Source organism: Parasteatoda tepidariorum, chromosome 4 (assembly GCF_043381705.1).
Source record: "Parasteatoda tepidariorum isolate YZ-2023 chromosome 4, CAS_Ptep_4.0, whole genome shotgun sequence".
Classification (NCBI taxonomy): Eukaryota; Metazoa; Arthropoda; class Arachnida; order Araneae; family Theridiidae; genus Parasteatoda; species Parasteatoda tepidariorum.
In genome coordinates this window covers 85,282,990-85,299,360 of record NC_092207.1, presented here as the reverse complement: position 1 = coordinate 85,299,360, position 16,371 = coordinate 85,282,990, and the positions used below count along the sequence as shown (strand labels likewise).

Here is a 16,371-nt window from a genome sequence, read left to right as displayed (position 1 = left end):
GGAAAAGGCGTCGATGAGAGAGGTATTGTCGAGCATAAAAGACGATGTAAACTCCGCAGGAAGACGCGTCATCTTGGTGGTTGTAAGCGTTGCGAGGTTTCACGATGCATCCTTTCAGCTTTTCATTCGTAACAACGGTATTCAAAACGTGTCGCAGTATTTTTCTCAAAACAGCATCGATGGGCAGCGGGTTGTCGACTGGATCGCAGACTAATAGTTGACGTTCTCCATAGCTTGCTTCGTAAATTCCTAGCATCCAGTGCTCGCCTCTATCCATTTGAGCTCTCTTGTGAATGGGAATGAGTAGCACGTCGAATCCTTGTTGAACGCCGTATAGATAGTTGGAAGCCTTGTTCTGGTCGCTGATATCGTTGAGAAGAGCCATTCCTTCATAAGCGCCATCCGCTGTTGTAACGTAGAAGCGTGCGACAAATTCAGGGTGAAGTACGGCAACTTTGACGGTCGGGTAAGCTTGTTCGGCGTAATGGAGAAGCATTCTGACAATGACGGTATCTTCTAGTTGTCCATTTGCGGGTAGAATTGAGTTGATCGCTTGTTGTTCCAAAATTCCGGCTCCTTGAAGAATTTCATGTAGAGGTGCGTTCTGCATGTTGAAAATGTAGCTTGAAATCTGATGAATGTTGAAATGTCGGACTTTGTTGACGGTGATTTTAACACAAAAGTTAAACTTTTCTCCACTTTGATAAATGTAAACTAATGCGAACCTTACAATTAAATTATTAATTCCTTCGTATATTATTGGTTTAAGTTGTCACCGTCGCTTTTCCTTATTGTAAAGTTCGCATTAGCATACATTTATAAGAGTGGAGAAAAGTATCTATAGCCATTATGGCGAACTAATAAAGTTTGAAAATATCCTATCTGTAACTCCGAACTGCTCGACCGTAGCGCTTCAAAACCGGCGCCAATCGATTCCTCGTGGCCAAAAACCCCAGACCCCCAAGTTTACCGGAGTTTATTAATTCTGGGGCGATTTTCGACTTGGCAACCATTCCTCGTATTATAGTATAATATTTGAAATTTTAATTTTTGAGATAGATCTTTTGTTTCATCATTTTCTTTTTTTGTGTGTTTCTTTATTTGTTTATCAAAATTTCAGAATTTTGTAAATTTATCAAATTTTCTTTTTTTTTTGTGTTTCTTTATTTGTTTATCAAAATTTCAGAATTTTGTAAATTCATCAAACTTTCAGTTAACGGTGCACTATTAAAAAAATTCCGAACCAAATTACGGGGAAAAGTACTAGCACCACCGGCATACTTAAAATCAATTTTACCGTAAAATCTATATTCACCATAAAATTACACGTTGGAATTTTTACAGTAATTAACTAATCAAAATTATGAATGGAGTGTCTAACATTTTCTAATAAATGTTGAGAACGCTTAAAATAATAATAAAAATCTCCTTTCCAATATAATTGTTTAACATTATAAAACATTTCACGGAAGATATTAAAAATGAAAATAAAGAATTTCAAATTTAAAGTCTCACACTTACTTTATTTCCATATCTAAGTCATTTAAAATAGCGAGACAAAAATCTGTAGTGTATTTTTCCGATAAAATTTCGACATGGCAGAGTTTTTCTTCTAATACCTTTTAGCCGGCACTCTTCTTTTTCTTCTTCTTTTAATTGGGATTCTTTTACTTAAATTGATAAGAAATTATCTCCGGTTCTTAGATTTTTTTTTCAACAAAATTCTTAACGCGAAATGTTCACGAAACATTTAACCCTTTGACACAGAGTGGACAGCAGTGTCCCTTTTACATACTTTTTTCTGACGCTCAAATTGCAAGTAAAAATATATTTTGGTACCTATTTATTTAATAATAAAAAACAGTCTAACAGTTAATATAAAAAAACTATGATAGATTATCTGAATCATATTTGTACTAAGGCATTAATATCCGAAAAAATTAGAAATATTTTCTCATACATATTCAAAAATGTATCAATAATTGATTTTTTAAATTAAAGAAATTTCAGTGATGAATAACTGTTTCAACTAGATCTAAATGACTGCAAGTTCAAATTTGAAACTTATTATTTAGAAATGAGCCGTGTTTTTAACGCCGAAATTCACATATTTTCTCCTTAATTAATACAAAATAATGAATAAAAGTTTGAAAAATATTTTTAATAAAAATTCTGCGACAAAGGGTTAATGAGTTTGATAACATAAGGTTAAAATCAGGAAAGGATACTCTCACGGATAAAACTATTTACCTTTCATAAAGGATTAATCATCTTGGGAGGTATATGGCTGCTTAAATAAACGAACTCTCTTACCACTTTGTTATTGTACTAAACTTTCCCAGTCAGACGATTCGTTTCACTTCGTTTCATCTTGGTTTTAAGTCAACACCTCATTGCCATCTGTGCATGGCAGTTAATAATGAAATGTCACTACAACACTGCTCTCCAATATTTTTATCACCCATGACAGATCAACGTTTGATAATTTAAGGAACAGGGAAGTAGACCTTTATATTTTAGATGGTTTTGAAGTAACAAGTTTAATTTAATTGTATTAAGACATGCCTTAACGGAATACAATTACATGTTTGGTATTAGGTGATTCTTTTCAGCTCCCACTTAATCGCTCGTGCATTTAGTGTCCAAAAAATCCGAGAGACATGTACCACAGTAAATAAAATGGAAATAAAATTCAATGTTCTTTGGGTGGCCCGGTACCGTTTGATCCACGGTGCCGGCCTGGGGTTGGGGACCATTGTGCTACAAGAGCACTCAGTGAACTTGTAGTGCAATGTAGACAGAACACATTTGTACTACAGTACATGTAGTGTAATATGTATGGTACACGCAATATCGACAGAAGGCCGAGATAGCCTGGTTGGTAGGGCACTGGGCCAATGTCCAAGAGTTCGTGGGTTCAAACCCCGCCGGCCGAAGACTCCCCGTGTAGTAAATGGTGACTGATGCACGCTAAATCTGTCGAGTCTCAAAGTCCTCCATGTTCCCATAGCAAATCAATACCTCTGGGGGTACTGATCCAGGAGTTTCATTGTCTTCTGGATTGGTTCAAAATTTCAAGGCTACGGAGTTGAACATTAGTAGTCGTAAACCCATTAGCTGTATCGGCTGTTCGACGATGGATATAAAATAAAATTTTAAAAAAAATGTAGACAGAAGGTAAGTGGTATTATTGCTTATTAATTTTTTTTTTAAATTTTCAATCAAAATTTTTAAACTGATGCGTTCGTAGTCTTTGAAGCACGGAGATTAAGCGATTGCTCAAATTTGGGGGGGGGGGTTTCCTGCTAAACGTGAGCTACGCTGACAATTAATTTTAGCTTCAAATTCAGCGTTGTTATAGTTTAGTACGTGTTTAGATAATTATTATTTTCCGCACTCCACGTAACTAAATATAGAAATTATAATCATAAAATGTTTAATATAAGAGATAAAAATAAAATATAATTAATTAGTTTAATATAAAAGTAAGTGAAATTGGTTCAATGAAGGGAAATGATCGCTCTCATATAAAGACAGTGAGTTTCAGTAGAGTTATTTCATTTTTTAAAATCGTCTCCAGACAAGTTATTAGAATGTAATCTTTAAAACTATCTATGAGCAAAATACGTATAGATATAATGCTGATTTCAAAGAGAAGCAGACAAGGAAAAATATATTAAAATTTCGATGTACAGTGATCAAATAAAAAAAGATATCACTCTGAATAACTTGCGTTCTACTGATCAGATGTTGCGATCATAATGGTTTAAAGAAACAACCTCAAATGTGCTAATTAGTGATATCTATTAATAAAATTACAAAATCAGACACAAAAACATATTTCGTCTAAAAAACATAACCTTTTTTTCCTTGATGGATTTGGATTTTCAACTATCAAAATAGGTGGGGGCGGGTAAATTCAGTCAGGAGAATATGGTGCCAATAGTTTAGTTAGGAGAGCGGTTGAAAGTTTGGACCCCTTTGTGTTCATTTAATTATTTAGGGTATTTCACCATATTTTGAGAACTTTTTAAATTAATCGAAATTTTTTTTGCACACATAAATAAATAAAGCCATACTCATGCACATTACTGAAACTGAATTAACTTTGGAATGAATCAATTCAAAACTGAAATTAAAAAAAATTATGATCTCCAAGAGGCGATCACTGGTTAACCATTGGCAAAATGGTTGTTGTCTAATTTTTTCCCGTCTATGTTCATTCGCTTTAGCATTTTCAGCCTCGGTAAGCTTAAGCCTTGGCATCGTTTTTTTTTTTTTTTTTTTTTTTTTTTTTTTTTTNCTTTTTTTTCTCCTGCTTTTACTTTAACCTTTTGAACCGTATCAATCAGTTTGGGACCCTCTTTATTTGTAATATTCATCTGAATTAGTTTTGAAAACGATCCAGTTTGAACTGTAGGATAGAATTTCTGATTCTTAATTAAAACAATGAAAACAAAAAATATCGTTCGAATGACGAAATTCTCTTTTATTCACAATTCAAGAAATATTTATGGGATCTCTCTGGTCCCAAATCTCAAAAATAAACTCACCAACTTAATGCATAACAAAATTAAAAGGGAAGAAAAGAACTCTAAAAAAATAATCAAACTGCAGCGGTTGCCATAGCAACGCATGCAATGACAACTCATGCCCACTGTTTACTATTACTCTTGATTATTGTAGTTGAAAAGTGTGATGACGTCCAAAAAAGTGCGCATGCCATCAAACTCAAAACAAGACCCATTTCGCCAATGGGAAGAAGACAAAAAAAGGGGGGGGGGATTTTTACTGCTTTCCGAAAGATTTCGAAAACAGCGGCTCGACAACGATTTCATTTCCCTGCTAATCAACGCTGGAGTATAATTTCAAAAAACTAATTTTAAAAAAATGTCGCAATTTTTTTTTCTCGATAGGAAGATACGTTGATTTCTCTCTTGCATTGCAGTATTCTGGTCGGTTTGATAGAAAAATTCTTTTTTCCCACTTCGTACTTTAAAAAAAAATTAAGTTTAATTTTTTAGGACTAGGTGACTTTGAAAAACGCATGCAAATGCAAAACTAATTATTTACTAAGATCTTAGCTCTCTCTTACAATGAAGTATTTATTGCTAATTTCTTTTAACTTTTTCTAAAATTGGAGAAAACAAAAAAAGAAGAAGTTTATTTTCGTTTTTTTTTCAATTGTATCTTAAGAATCTGCAAAAATTCAAAAGTAGTTTATTTAATTTTTTATTTAAGCATAAAAATTATTTATAAGTGATTTAATAACAGTTAAAGGAGAAAAAAATTCAAAAACTCATTAAATATATTCTTGAATTGCCTATTATTATTCTTGAAAGATATATTCTTGAAAGAAGAAGAATATATTCTTGAAGGAAAAAATAGGATGATCAAAACAGGGTAAAATTTACATTGTTTCTATCTGTATGTGAACACCAAAAAGCTCTGTAAATTTTACTGATGCGTTTTGGTAATGACTTATGAAAAAATTAACAATAAAATATGGTTTTATTACAGTGCTTCTTTTAGTAAATGTGGTAAAATTTTTCAATTTTATCATGATACCTTAGATCATGGCATAGAAGCCATTTATTCAGAAAAAATTACTTTTCTGTTTTGTATTTTTTATAAAATGTATGGTTGTAAAAACTATAATCATCATGACCAGAATTTCCTTTAAACCGTTATCATATGAACGGAAAAATTATCAAATGAATGGTTTAAATATCGTATAATTTGGTTTTATTAACCACAAGTATGTTAATTTTATTTTATTTATTTATTATTTTACCAGAAATGCCATTACAATAAAAGTACGGAAATTTTAGCAGAATTCTTTTTCTCCGTGCTCAAGTACAAAATTCATCCGTAAAAATAATTATAATAATAAATAAAAGAACTAAGAAAAGTTGTTATAAGTTTTATATAATTGTTGTCAAAAAGCTCTAAAACACTTTTTGACAGATACAGAATTCTTTTATACAAAAAAACTAAAGTATAAAAGCCCTAGGAAAAATTGTATAACACAGTTGTAGTTGAGAAATTCCAAAATCCTTATGTACAGAGCAAAAATAACAATAATAATATAATAAATAAATTAAATTCCCCCAAAAATATATACTATAAGCATAACGTATTTTTTGTTATGACATAATACTTATCTGCCTGGAATATAATATTGATTGCATGAAATATTGTATTTCACATTTTGCAATAGATATCTTTTAAAAACTAGTGAATCCGATCTATCAAAATTATAGTTTTATAAAGTATTCTTATGTGTTGCATAGTTCATTGCAAAAATAATCCAAATAAATAAATAAAATAAATAGAGCTTTTCCTTAAAAATTTTTTAAATGAAGACGGTATTATGTATTCTAAACAATCAGTGAAAAAGCTGAAAATGATGTTTATTATTTTTAATAAACTTATACAGTAAAATATTCTCATCATTCATATCTAATTTTATGGAATGCCGTTAACTAGTAAGTATACGTATTACAAGCATAGAATGTTTATTACTACAAGGTATATTTTTTCTCGAATACTTATCATGTAGGTAGTCTTCTGAAAAGATAGTCCAAAAAATTTTATTTAATGAACTTATAAAATTTTTATAAAGATTATTATACTTATTTATGTGTTTAAAATAGCAGTGAAAAAAGCAAACATTTTTTATTTTTTAAATTACTTGTAAAATGCAAATATTCCTAAAATTCACAATATAATACAATACTTCAGTGCATTGCATAATTCATTACAAAACTAAGCCACAAAATACTACGATGAACTCTAAACTTTTATAAAGATTACATTTATTTATGCATACAAAATAGTTATACAGAAAAAATATTAGTGATTGATATTATTATTATTTTAAGTAAATTACAATGTAATAAAAGGTTTTCACCATTTTACATCAGTTATAAAAACGATAAATTTGCAAGATTCTGCAATAAGTTTTTTAATTTGTTTTTATTTTTCTGTGAAGATAATACTTATTTATATCATTGAAAATATTTAGCGTAAAAATATTAGAGATTTTCTTTTAATTAATCTTTTCAATATCCCCAATATAGTAAAATATTCTTGTCTGTTTAATTCATAGTTTATTTCAAAGAGAATCCGTAAACATATTACAATGAGCTTTAAAAAAAATTTAATAAATATTATACTTATTTTCGTATTAAAATAGTCATTAAAAAAAACAACTATCAATTTTATTTTCTAATAAATTAAGAATAACTATTCCAATACACGCAATCGAACTCATTCCAGATCGATTTAAATCTCAGCAAAGAAAAAACTTTTTCTAATTGTTTGCAATTTTTCTTCAAGTGGTAGAAAATAAGATTGTTAAGTGCTTAATTCTACACCTCAGAGTCACGCGACGACAGCTCATTCAACGTCTTTTGACCAATAATAGGTGATGTCCCTTAAGTGCGCTTACTCTCATTCGCTGAGAAACAGCTGTTGCTGATTAGTGCCACGCCTACCAATAGCTGATGAGTTCTCCTACAAGTCCCGCCTACTGCCACCCATGTAGGTGATTTTCCTCCTCGTACAACAGCGCCCTCTGCACGACTGTGAGAGTAAAGCTGTTAGTGGCTTGAATAGCCTTAGTCATAAAGCAGAAAGAACCAAACGAGTGGTTTGTTTGGATCGTTATAGCGTTACCTCTAATTATTCGCGATTAATTTTTGACCAAACGATAATTTTGCTCATCAAAAATCATCGCCATTATTAAAACTAATTACCTCACCTTGATTGATGGGGTTTTAGAATGATTATGTCCGTGAATTTCAATCACGAAATCTGAAGTTTGATCGACGGAACCGACTCGAAATTCAAGCGGCAACCCCAGCGGACGAATATCGGTTTAACCGAAATCGCTTACTGATGCTTCCAGAAACTGAATTCTGAAAAGAAAGCAATTGTTCATATTAGCAGAGATGCTTCTAGTGTGCGTTTTATTAATTTAAGTTGTATTATGTCTTAAAAAAGAACTTTTAAGCGCCAGTTCCGGGAGTCATTTTCGAAATTAGAGAATTACCAGCATGATTCTGACTTTTATATAATTCTTTTCTGAAGAGTAGAATTATTCTTTAAACAAATAAGTGGAACATTTTCAACAAAGTGGAAGAACTTTAAATCAAAATGTTGATCTCCGAAGAAGTGATAGGGACCGAGGAATCGTCTCGGTCTCCCCAAGCTGTGACCAAGCCTCAACCCTGTCAAAGGGCTACTGACTTTTCAATAGCTGCAATAATGGCAAAAGATATTGCTGTTGCTCCTAAAAGACGATCTAGTCCTTTTCAAGGTAATGACTTTTTTTTTAATGTTAATAACTCTTAAAATTGTATTTTCTTTAATCAAATTTATTTTCAGTTTTCTTTAAATGTAATATTTTGAAGCCAGCAATTTTTATTTATTTTTATGACAAAATTATTGATCGCAGAAAAAGAAAAATTAGTATGCTCATAAAGCTCTTTTCTGTCTTTCTTTTACCTCTTTTTTTTTTTTTTTTTTTANAGTGATTGTACTAATTTCGATAGTTTTTTTTTTTTTTTACTTTAAAATTTGAAAGCTTTTCCAAATTTAAATTGTTTTTACCTAATCTGCAGTTTTTTTCAAATATTAAGACAGATGTAATATTTAGAAGACCAATGTAATAATATTAAGACCAATGTAATACTGGTAATTTAAACGTAAAAATTTGTGTTCCACCAAATTTAAGGAGAGTTAAAGAATTATAGAATCTTTTAGGAACTATACAATTAAAAAAAAAAGCTTTTAACATTTTATTTTATATAGATAATGAATTTATCGAGACAAGAAGTAATTTTCATAAATGTTTTATGTGTTACATTTACATAGTTGTTACTTTGTAAAAAATAAAGAAATGTTGCTATTGTTATGAAACATCATAATCAGTAAAAAATAATATTTAAAAATGCAAAACATTCAATTTATATTTAAGAAATATTTAATAGTATGCGTAAGTTGTAATTTATGATTGTTACGGAATCGTTTGTTATATAATTTTGTAAACATTATTGTTTTGGATGTTATTTTAACGTTTTTGAAGACAATTTAAAGATTTTTTGACACTTTTAAATTATAAATAAAAAGCAAATCAAATAAATACTGTAGTTTTTATAGAATGAAGAAAACCATTCTTTAAAAAAAAAAAAAAAAAAAATAAAAACAAAAAAAANAATTTCTGATGCTTTTTACATTTTTGAAATGCAACAAGGGTGTTAATTATTTCTAGCGTGTTTTTACATTAATTATACTGTGGGGCTGTTATGTTCTCAACAAAAAAATCTTGTTAATGTGTTTCTCTTTTCTCAAACTTGTTTTTTNTTTTTTTTTCAACATTTTGCTATTGTTGTTATTTGTAATGCCTTTAGAATAATCGATTTAGTATTGGGTCGTAATTTTGATACCTGCTTAGAACGTTATGCTGTGTAAATTTGCTGCACATTTAATAAGGTGATAAACCACAGTATTGTGTCATCAAGTTTGAGAAGTACCATAATAGGATTCAAAATTACCCCAAATTTGAACGATAATATTGCTTAACACATTCCAAACTTTCTTAATAGCCTTACAAAGAACATAATAGCAAATTTTTATATTTTAATTAAAATATTGATTGTTATTCTTGTATAAAGGGTCCTAGCTTTTTTTGCCATTCCGTCACGGAAGTGGGAATAAACTCTTAATTCGTAACATTTTATTTCATATTATAATTAGACACATCTAAAGTATTCTAGATAAAGATATTTTGAAGAAAGGGTTAACTATTTTACATGATTTGTCTATCTGTGTTCACTAAAAAAAAATGGTTAAAACTACCAGAATATGGTACCAAAATCTACCTGTTACCAAAGAGCTCGGTAATTTTTTAATGAAGCTCTTTGGTAATGATTTTGGCAAAATTAACAATAAAATATGGTTTTATAATATGTGATTAAATTTGGTAGTTTTATCATGTTACTTTAAATCATGGTACAAGAACTATTTATTCGGTTAAATTTAATTTTTAGTTTTAAATTTTTATTAAATGAGTGGTAATACGAACTATAATTAATGTAAAAGCAATGAAAAGCATTAGCAATGAATGTAAAAGTTACCAGGCAAAAGGTCATTACCGATACAGTATGGTAACTGTACCAGAATTTATTTATCTGTGTGAAGTAAAGTATTATTAAAAATTGTACTAGTAACATAACGAAATATTTGACACTATTTGAATTTGTTCATAAATCATTTGTTTTATTTAATTATTTGTAAAATAGTTTACATACTTTGAATTTGTTTCTTTCAACTTACCGTTCCTTTTCATTTATTTTTCATTTCGTGAGATCTTATAAACTTTAGTCTTATCGAAATGCAACAATGCTAGTCAAGGCACTATATTGTATTTTTGACATGCGGAATTAGTTTTTTTTTTTTTAATTTTTAATATTCAGTCTGTAATTGCTTGATATTAATTAAATAATAAAATCTCAGTTTTTAACATTTTTTTATATTTTTACATTAGTTCTATATTTTAATAATATTGACTGTGTAATACTTAGTTGCATTGAACATTAAGTGTTTTTATTTAATGAAATTTTTACATTTTAATCTTTCTTGTAATTTGAAGTGCATAAGGATTGACTGCGCTTTAACTTTACTAGATATTTGAAAATCATCAGTACACGATTTTCCATTAATTATTTGATTTTTCTGGTAATCACTTAAGATTCATTTAATGGATTTAATCGATTCGGCAAGCGAGACATTCACATGATAAGTGATGGTTTGAAATCATATGAGACTTATTAAATTACCCTTCAGCTATGCCGCTCTATTAGAACACCCCGAGTGCAGAACAAATCCAAAACATGCTAAAACCACCCACGAACAGAAGGGTTTACCTCCCAAGTTCTGACCACTGACTTATTTCTGTCCCGTCTCTGGCTCTCCCTCTCTCGGTGAATATGACAATCCTTCAGAACCAAGAAATGAGAATGTTTTGAGGGTTATTAAGAAAGTAGAAGAAGGCTGTTATTTTCTATACAAGAGAGGATTCATCTGCAACAAAAAACTCTATAATGTTTTCTTTCACTTTCAATAGCTTAAATTAATAAGAATGAACTAAACTTTTTATTACAAACGTATTCCGCCGAAAAAATAAACTTAGCTACGTTATTAAATTACATTAATCTCGATTGTTCAAAAAGAGAGTATCTCACACTGTAAAAAATTCCGGATCGAATTTCGGTAATTAAAAGCACCGGCACTCAGGTTGCCGGTACTTTCTATGTAAAATCAATTTCTACTGTAAAATATTATTCCCTAATTTTTACAATAATATTTACATAGATAGAGTGATTCAGTGAATTTTGGTAAATATTACTGTATAGAAATTGCAGTATATTAGATTTTTGTTTCGTTCCATGTTTCGGTAAAAATTGAATTTACTGTAAAAAGTTTCGGAACCTTGAGTGCCGGCACTTTTTACTGTAATTTGATCAAGATTTTTTTTACGATACACATTTTTTTTATATTTATGCTAAATTTTATCCAATATTAGGATGCTGAAATTTACACAATGTCGAAAAAAGAACCACTGCTTAAATTAGATGTTTCTTACAATCTTAGACAATGAATGCAACAAGAAGTGTGTTAAATTTCGATTATATTCGAATAAGAAACGCAATAAAATTTAGACAATGAACACATTAAGAAGTATGCTAAAATTTAGTCTATGCTGAAAAAAGGCGGATGATAAAATTTGGTTCATGTTCAAATTTTAAACAATGAACTGCTATGCACCGAAAATAGTAACTATATATTTAAAAAGGCTATATTTAAAAAACTGGGAGGAGTGTATGTTTTTGTTATTTAATTACATATGTTCAACAATATTATTTTTGGTGTATAAATGAGTTTATATCAATTTTTACAAATTTGAAAAGTTTAATTTGTTTTATAGTTAACTTATATTATGTTTCATAAATTCGTTTGATATTAAGCATTCAGGGTAGAGTTTTAAATAGAGTACAATATGTTTCGTAAAAAAACTCTTTTGGTGCTTATTATAATTTTAAAAATCATGAATATATATGCAGAGATTGACTTAGATTAAGAAAATATCTGACCAAAATTACCAGAAAGTGATAAGATTTACCCCATTTCTGGTCCTATGGGAACACCAAATATCTCGGTAATTTTTACCAAAGTGCTTTGATAATGGCTTTTAGTCAGATTAGCTGTGAAATATAGTTTTATTATCATGCTGCTTGGTTGTAAATATGGTAATTTTACCATGATACATTGTATAAAAACCTTTTATTCGGTTAATTTTACTTTTCAGTTTTGAATTTTTACTAAATGTGTGGTGATACGAATTATGATTTTAGAAAACCAGGATTTCCAGTAAATCATGACCATACAAACATAAAAATTACCAAATGAAGGGTTTAAGTACTCTATGTTTTGTTTTTATTTAAAGAATTATGGTTTTTATTTTAATTTTTATTCATTTATTTATTTAAAAAAGCGTAGTTACCATACCAGTACGATAATTTTATCTAAACTATTTTCCTCATGTAGAATTAGTTATTAAAATCTTAGAAGTAAAATCGGTTACGTTTTTAACTTTTATTTAAAGATTTAAATTAGTTTCCAATTAATTTTAACAAAATATTTTTGAAATTTCAGACACCTTTTATTTCACATGGTATTATTATGCTAATAGTTAAGTTTAAAATTTTTCAGTTTTAAGATGTAATTCGCGGTATTAATGTATTTCATTTTATTGACAACGAGCTGTTTTTGAAGCTGAATGTGAGAAAATTTTTTATTTTGGTCTATATTTGAAACTTATCATTATTAGAATTTGCAAATTATTGCTTTTAATAAAGACTAAAGACCAATTTAAAACAAGATGTAAAAACAAATTTACAAAAGAAAAACCTAGGCAGTTGAGCTGTGCTTTTTTAACTGTTTGAGTAATGAATAATCTTTTCGATAACGAGCATAAATACAGTTTGTTAAAGTCAATATTTAAATGAAATAATTGTTACTGGAGTAAGAAAGTATGTTCGAAACTAACGTAATGTGGTAAAATTTACCGTGTTTCTGGCTCTTTGAAAACATTAAAAAGTTCTGTAATTTTTACCGAAGTGCGTTAAAATTAACAATAAAGTAAGGTTTCATAATGTGTATTGAAGTTCGATGAATGTGGTAAATTTAGCATGATGCCTTAGAACATGGCATAAAAACCATTTATTTGGTTAAATTTACTTTTCAGTTTTGTATTTTTTACTGAATGTGTGATAATAAGAGTTATAATTCTGAAAACCAGAATTTCCGGTAAGCCCTTACCATATGTACGGATACTGTTTTCAAATTAATAGTTTAAATACCGTATATTTTGTTTTTATTAATCAGAATTAGGTTGTTTTTATTTAGAATACTTTTCTAAAGTTTTTTTTAATTGTTAACATATAAATATTATGTTTTTCTGAAAGAAACTGAATATAGAAACGCTTTTATTTTCTTTCGACAAACTTCAATACATTTCATTAAGTTGAATCAATTTCTTCATTGAATCTCATTAAAGTAAATCGATATCTTTAAGGAATCTTAAAGTGAATCAAAATTTTCAATGAATCTCATTAAGGTGAATCAGTGCCTTCAATGAATCAGTGTCTTCAAGTTGTGACATGTAAAAGTTATTTGACAACTTCTTCATTCAAATCAGACTGATTTTTCCTCTTTCAAACTCGCTCGAAACTTTTGTAAAATAACTTTTTTATTCAGTACCGATGCACAAATTCATTTAACTAACATTTAGACACGCTTAGTGAAGTGATTCATCTTCAATACCTTTATAATAATTTCGTTATTTTACGGATTAGTTTTTTTAAAACTGCTTTTTTCATTATCTTGGTCATTTGATTCTTTTTTTTTTTATCAAATTTGATTTATTGTGCCTATTAGGATAAAAAGAAAGCAAATAAAAGCATATAAATATCTCTCCATACACTGTAAAAAATGGTTTTCTTAAAATGGAGCAAAAATGTGTTGAAATAGGTTCATAGCAAATATATAGTCGAATTTCGAAACCTATACACTCGTTATCGAGTCTAGTGATTTGCTCAAAATTGAATGGTCTAAAAATTGATGCATCATGACAAAATGACACATCATCAAATGTGACAAAGTTCAAACTTCACTTTCCATCATTCCAAATTTATTTCACGAATAAAAAATGCTTCCAGATCGGTAATCAACTTTTTCCACCTTGCCGCCATGTTTATTTGCAAACGAAGAAGCATTTTTCTGAGTTGTTTCAATTTTGAACTTGCCACTAAATTCAATAATGGGGCTTTCATATTCGACTATATTTGTTTCGGAGTCATTTTGACGCATTTCTGCTCAATTGTGAAAAAACTTTTTCTTACAGTGAACGTTATTTTTAAACATGAAAATCTTGTACAATCAGTCAAGCATTTATTTGCAACATAAATGAGGCTCTAATTTGTAAAATTCATATCCATTACTAAAGAACAATTTATGTAAGTTCGCAACTTATTTTTGTATACATAATTTAATACTTTAAAAGTGTGTTAATTTTTTTTCCTTACTAAACACTCATATTTTGATATTACAAAATGGAATTTTCATTATCATAATTAAAATTAAAGCTGCCATTGTTGCTTTTTTTTTCTTAATGAATCTTGTTCTTTTGTAATTTTTCTTGATTTCATAATAAAGAATTCATACTTAATATTATAATTCCGACTTTTACATACTAATTGTATTTAGCATAATTGTATTTAGCATCTCTAAACATTATTAGGATTAATTTTGATAAGCAAATATATGGTGGTAACAAATTTTTCCTAACCTAATTTTGCTAATGATAATTACTAATGGTAACCTAATGTTACCAATGAAATATTTTTAATACGTTTAGCTATTTTTATTGAGCGTAATTAAAGTCTGATTTCGTTTTTAAAATCTATATTTCGTATCAAAACATTTTGCTACATTTTCCTTTAAATGTAATTGTGAATTTAAGTGCCACCCCAAAAAAAATTTTAACAATAATTTTGATTTAACAATTTATCGTATGTTTAATTATTTTATCGCTTGATGTTTGAATAGTTCATCGTCTGATGTACGCAATAGAAAAAAAAAATAATGAACGCATTATTTACCAATGACGAGTTAACTCGGCTTCGTATGCCAAAACGCTGGGGACCGATAGCTAGTTAACTTGTCATTTCACTTGCATTATCTATTTCAATTTAGGAAAACCAGGGCGATACAGAATGTTGTAAAAACTTTGCGCGTCGTGTTTAGTCTAAGAACTTTGGACATAATATATCGAAAATAATAGCCGATGGCATGGCATAGCTTTTATGTAAAACTCCCATGTCAACCAATTGCCATGTTATTTAAAAATGTATTGCATTTTTTCTTGTAAAGCAACCTTATTTGTTATTAGGAATGAAATTCAATTTGACTTATATTTATTAAACTTTAATTTTGATTTTCCTTCAAATTTCTTTCTGCAGAAAATAAATAAGCTTTCTTTTCCAATTCTTACATTCTTCCATTGAATTATGGTGCGTTTTTTATTCCAAATCAAACAAATTTATTTGTAATGAGTTTTTGTTAAGAAGACAACTGGAAACTTATTTCAATGCCTGATTGTTGTTTATAACAGCAGAGAACTATTCACGTGCCTAAATATGAGTATAATTGATTTAGTAATGAAAAATAAAACTTATTTATTGTGATATTATCCATCAGTAAGGCAATGACTAAATGCTTATATCTTTCAAGATTAAATATACTAAATTGTCATAAATTTAAAGTTTTTTTTCTTTTTTTAAGGACAAAAGAAGAAAAAAAAGGTGCTAAACATTGTTTTCTTAATATTTCAAAGCTACGCATAATTTGCTAAGTAAAAAAATATTATTAATGCTTTTTATTTACATTCGATTCAAATTTACACAAATTATGTCATAGTTAAAGTGCATTGACACTTATAGCATAATTTAATAATAATAATGACAAAATTGAATAATAAATTTGTATATTATTTATTTTTAGCCGAAAACAATTTTCAAAAATTCCAAGTGACAATTAGTGAAGAAAGTTTTCACAAGTGAATTTTGCTTGACTTTGATAAATTTAAAATATCAGTTTTAGAAAATAAACATTATAAAGGCCAAAGAACATTTAACTTTCAGAGAAAAGAAGGTGCTCTAAAGATTGTTTGTTTTATTTTAAAGTTCTTTTTTATTTGATTTATAAAAGTTGTAGAAGATGTTTTGAATTTGCATGCAAATCAAA

General features: G+C 28.6%; 1 protein-coding gene across 2 annotated transcripts in view; it reads left to right on the top strand.

Moving 5' to 3' along the window:
• Positions 1-7,564: 7,564 nt before the first annotated feature.
• LOC107436847 (T-box transcription factor TBX20-like) overlaps positions 7,565-16,371 on the top strand; it is a 57,462-nt gene continuing 48,655 nt past the window's right edge. The window contains exon 1 of one of the 2 annotated variants that reach the window (XM_016048665.3): positions 7,565-8,323. In XM_016048665.3, coding sequence (XP_015904151.1) covers positions 8,161-8,323 — 163 coding nt within the window. In that variant the 5' untranslated portion in view covers positions 7,565-8,160. 2 annotated transcript variants of the gene reach the window in all.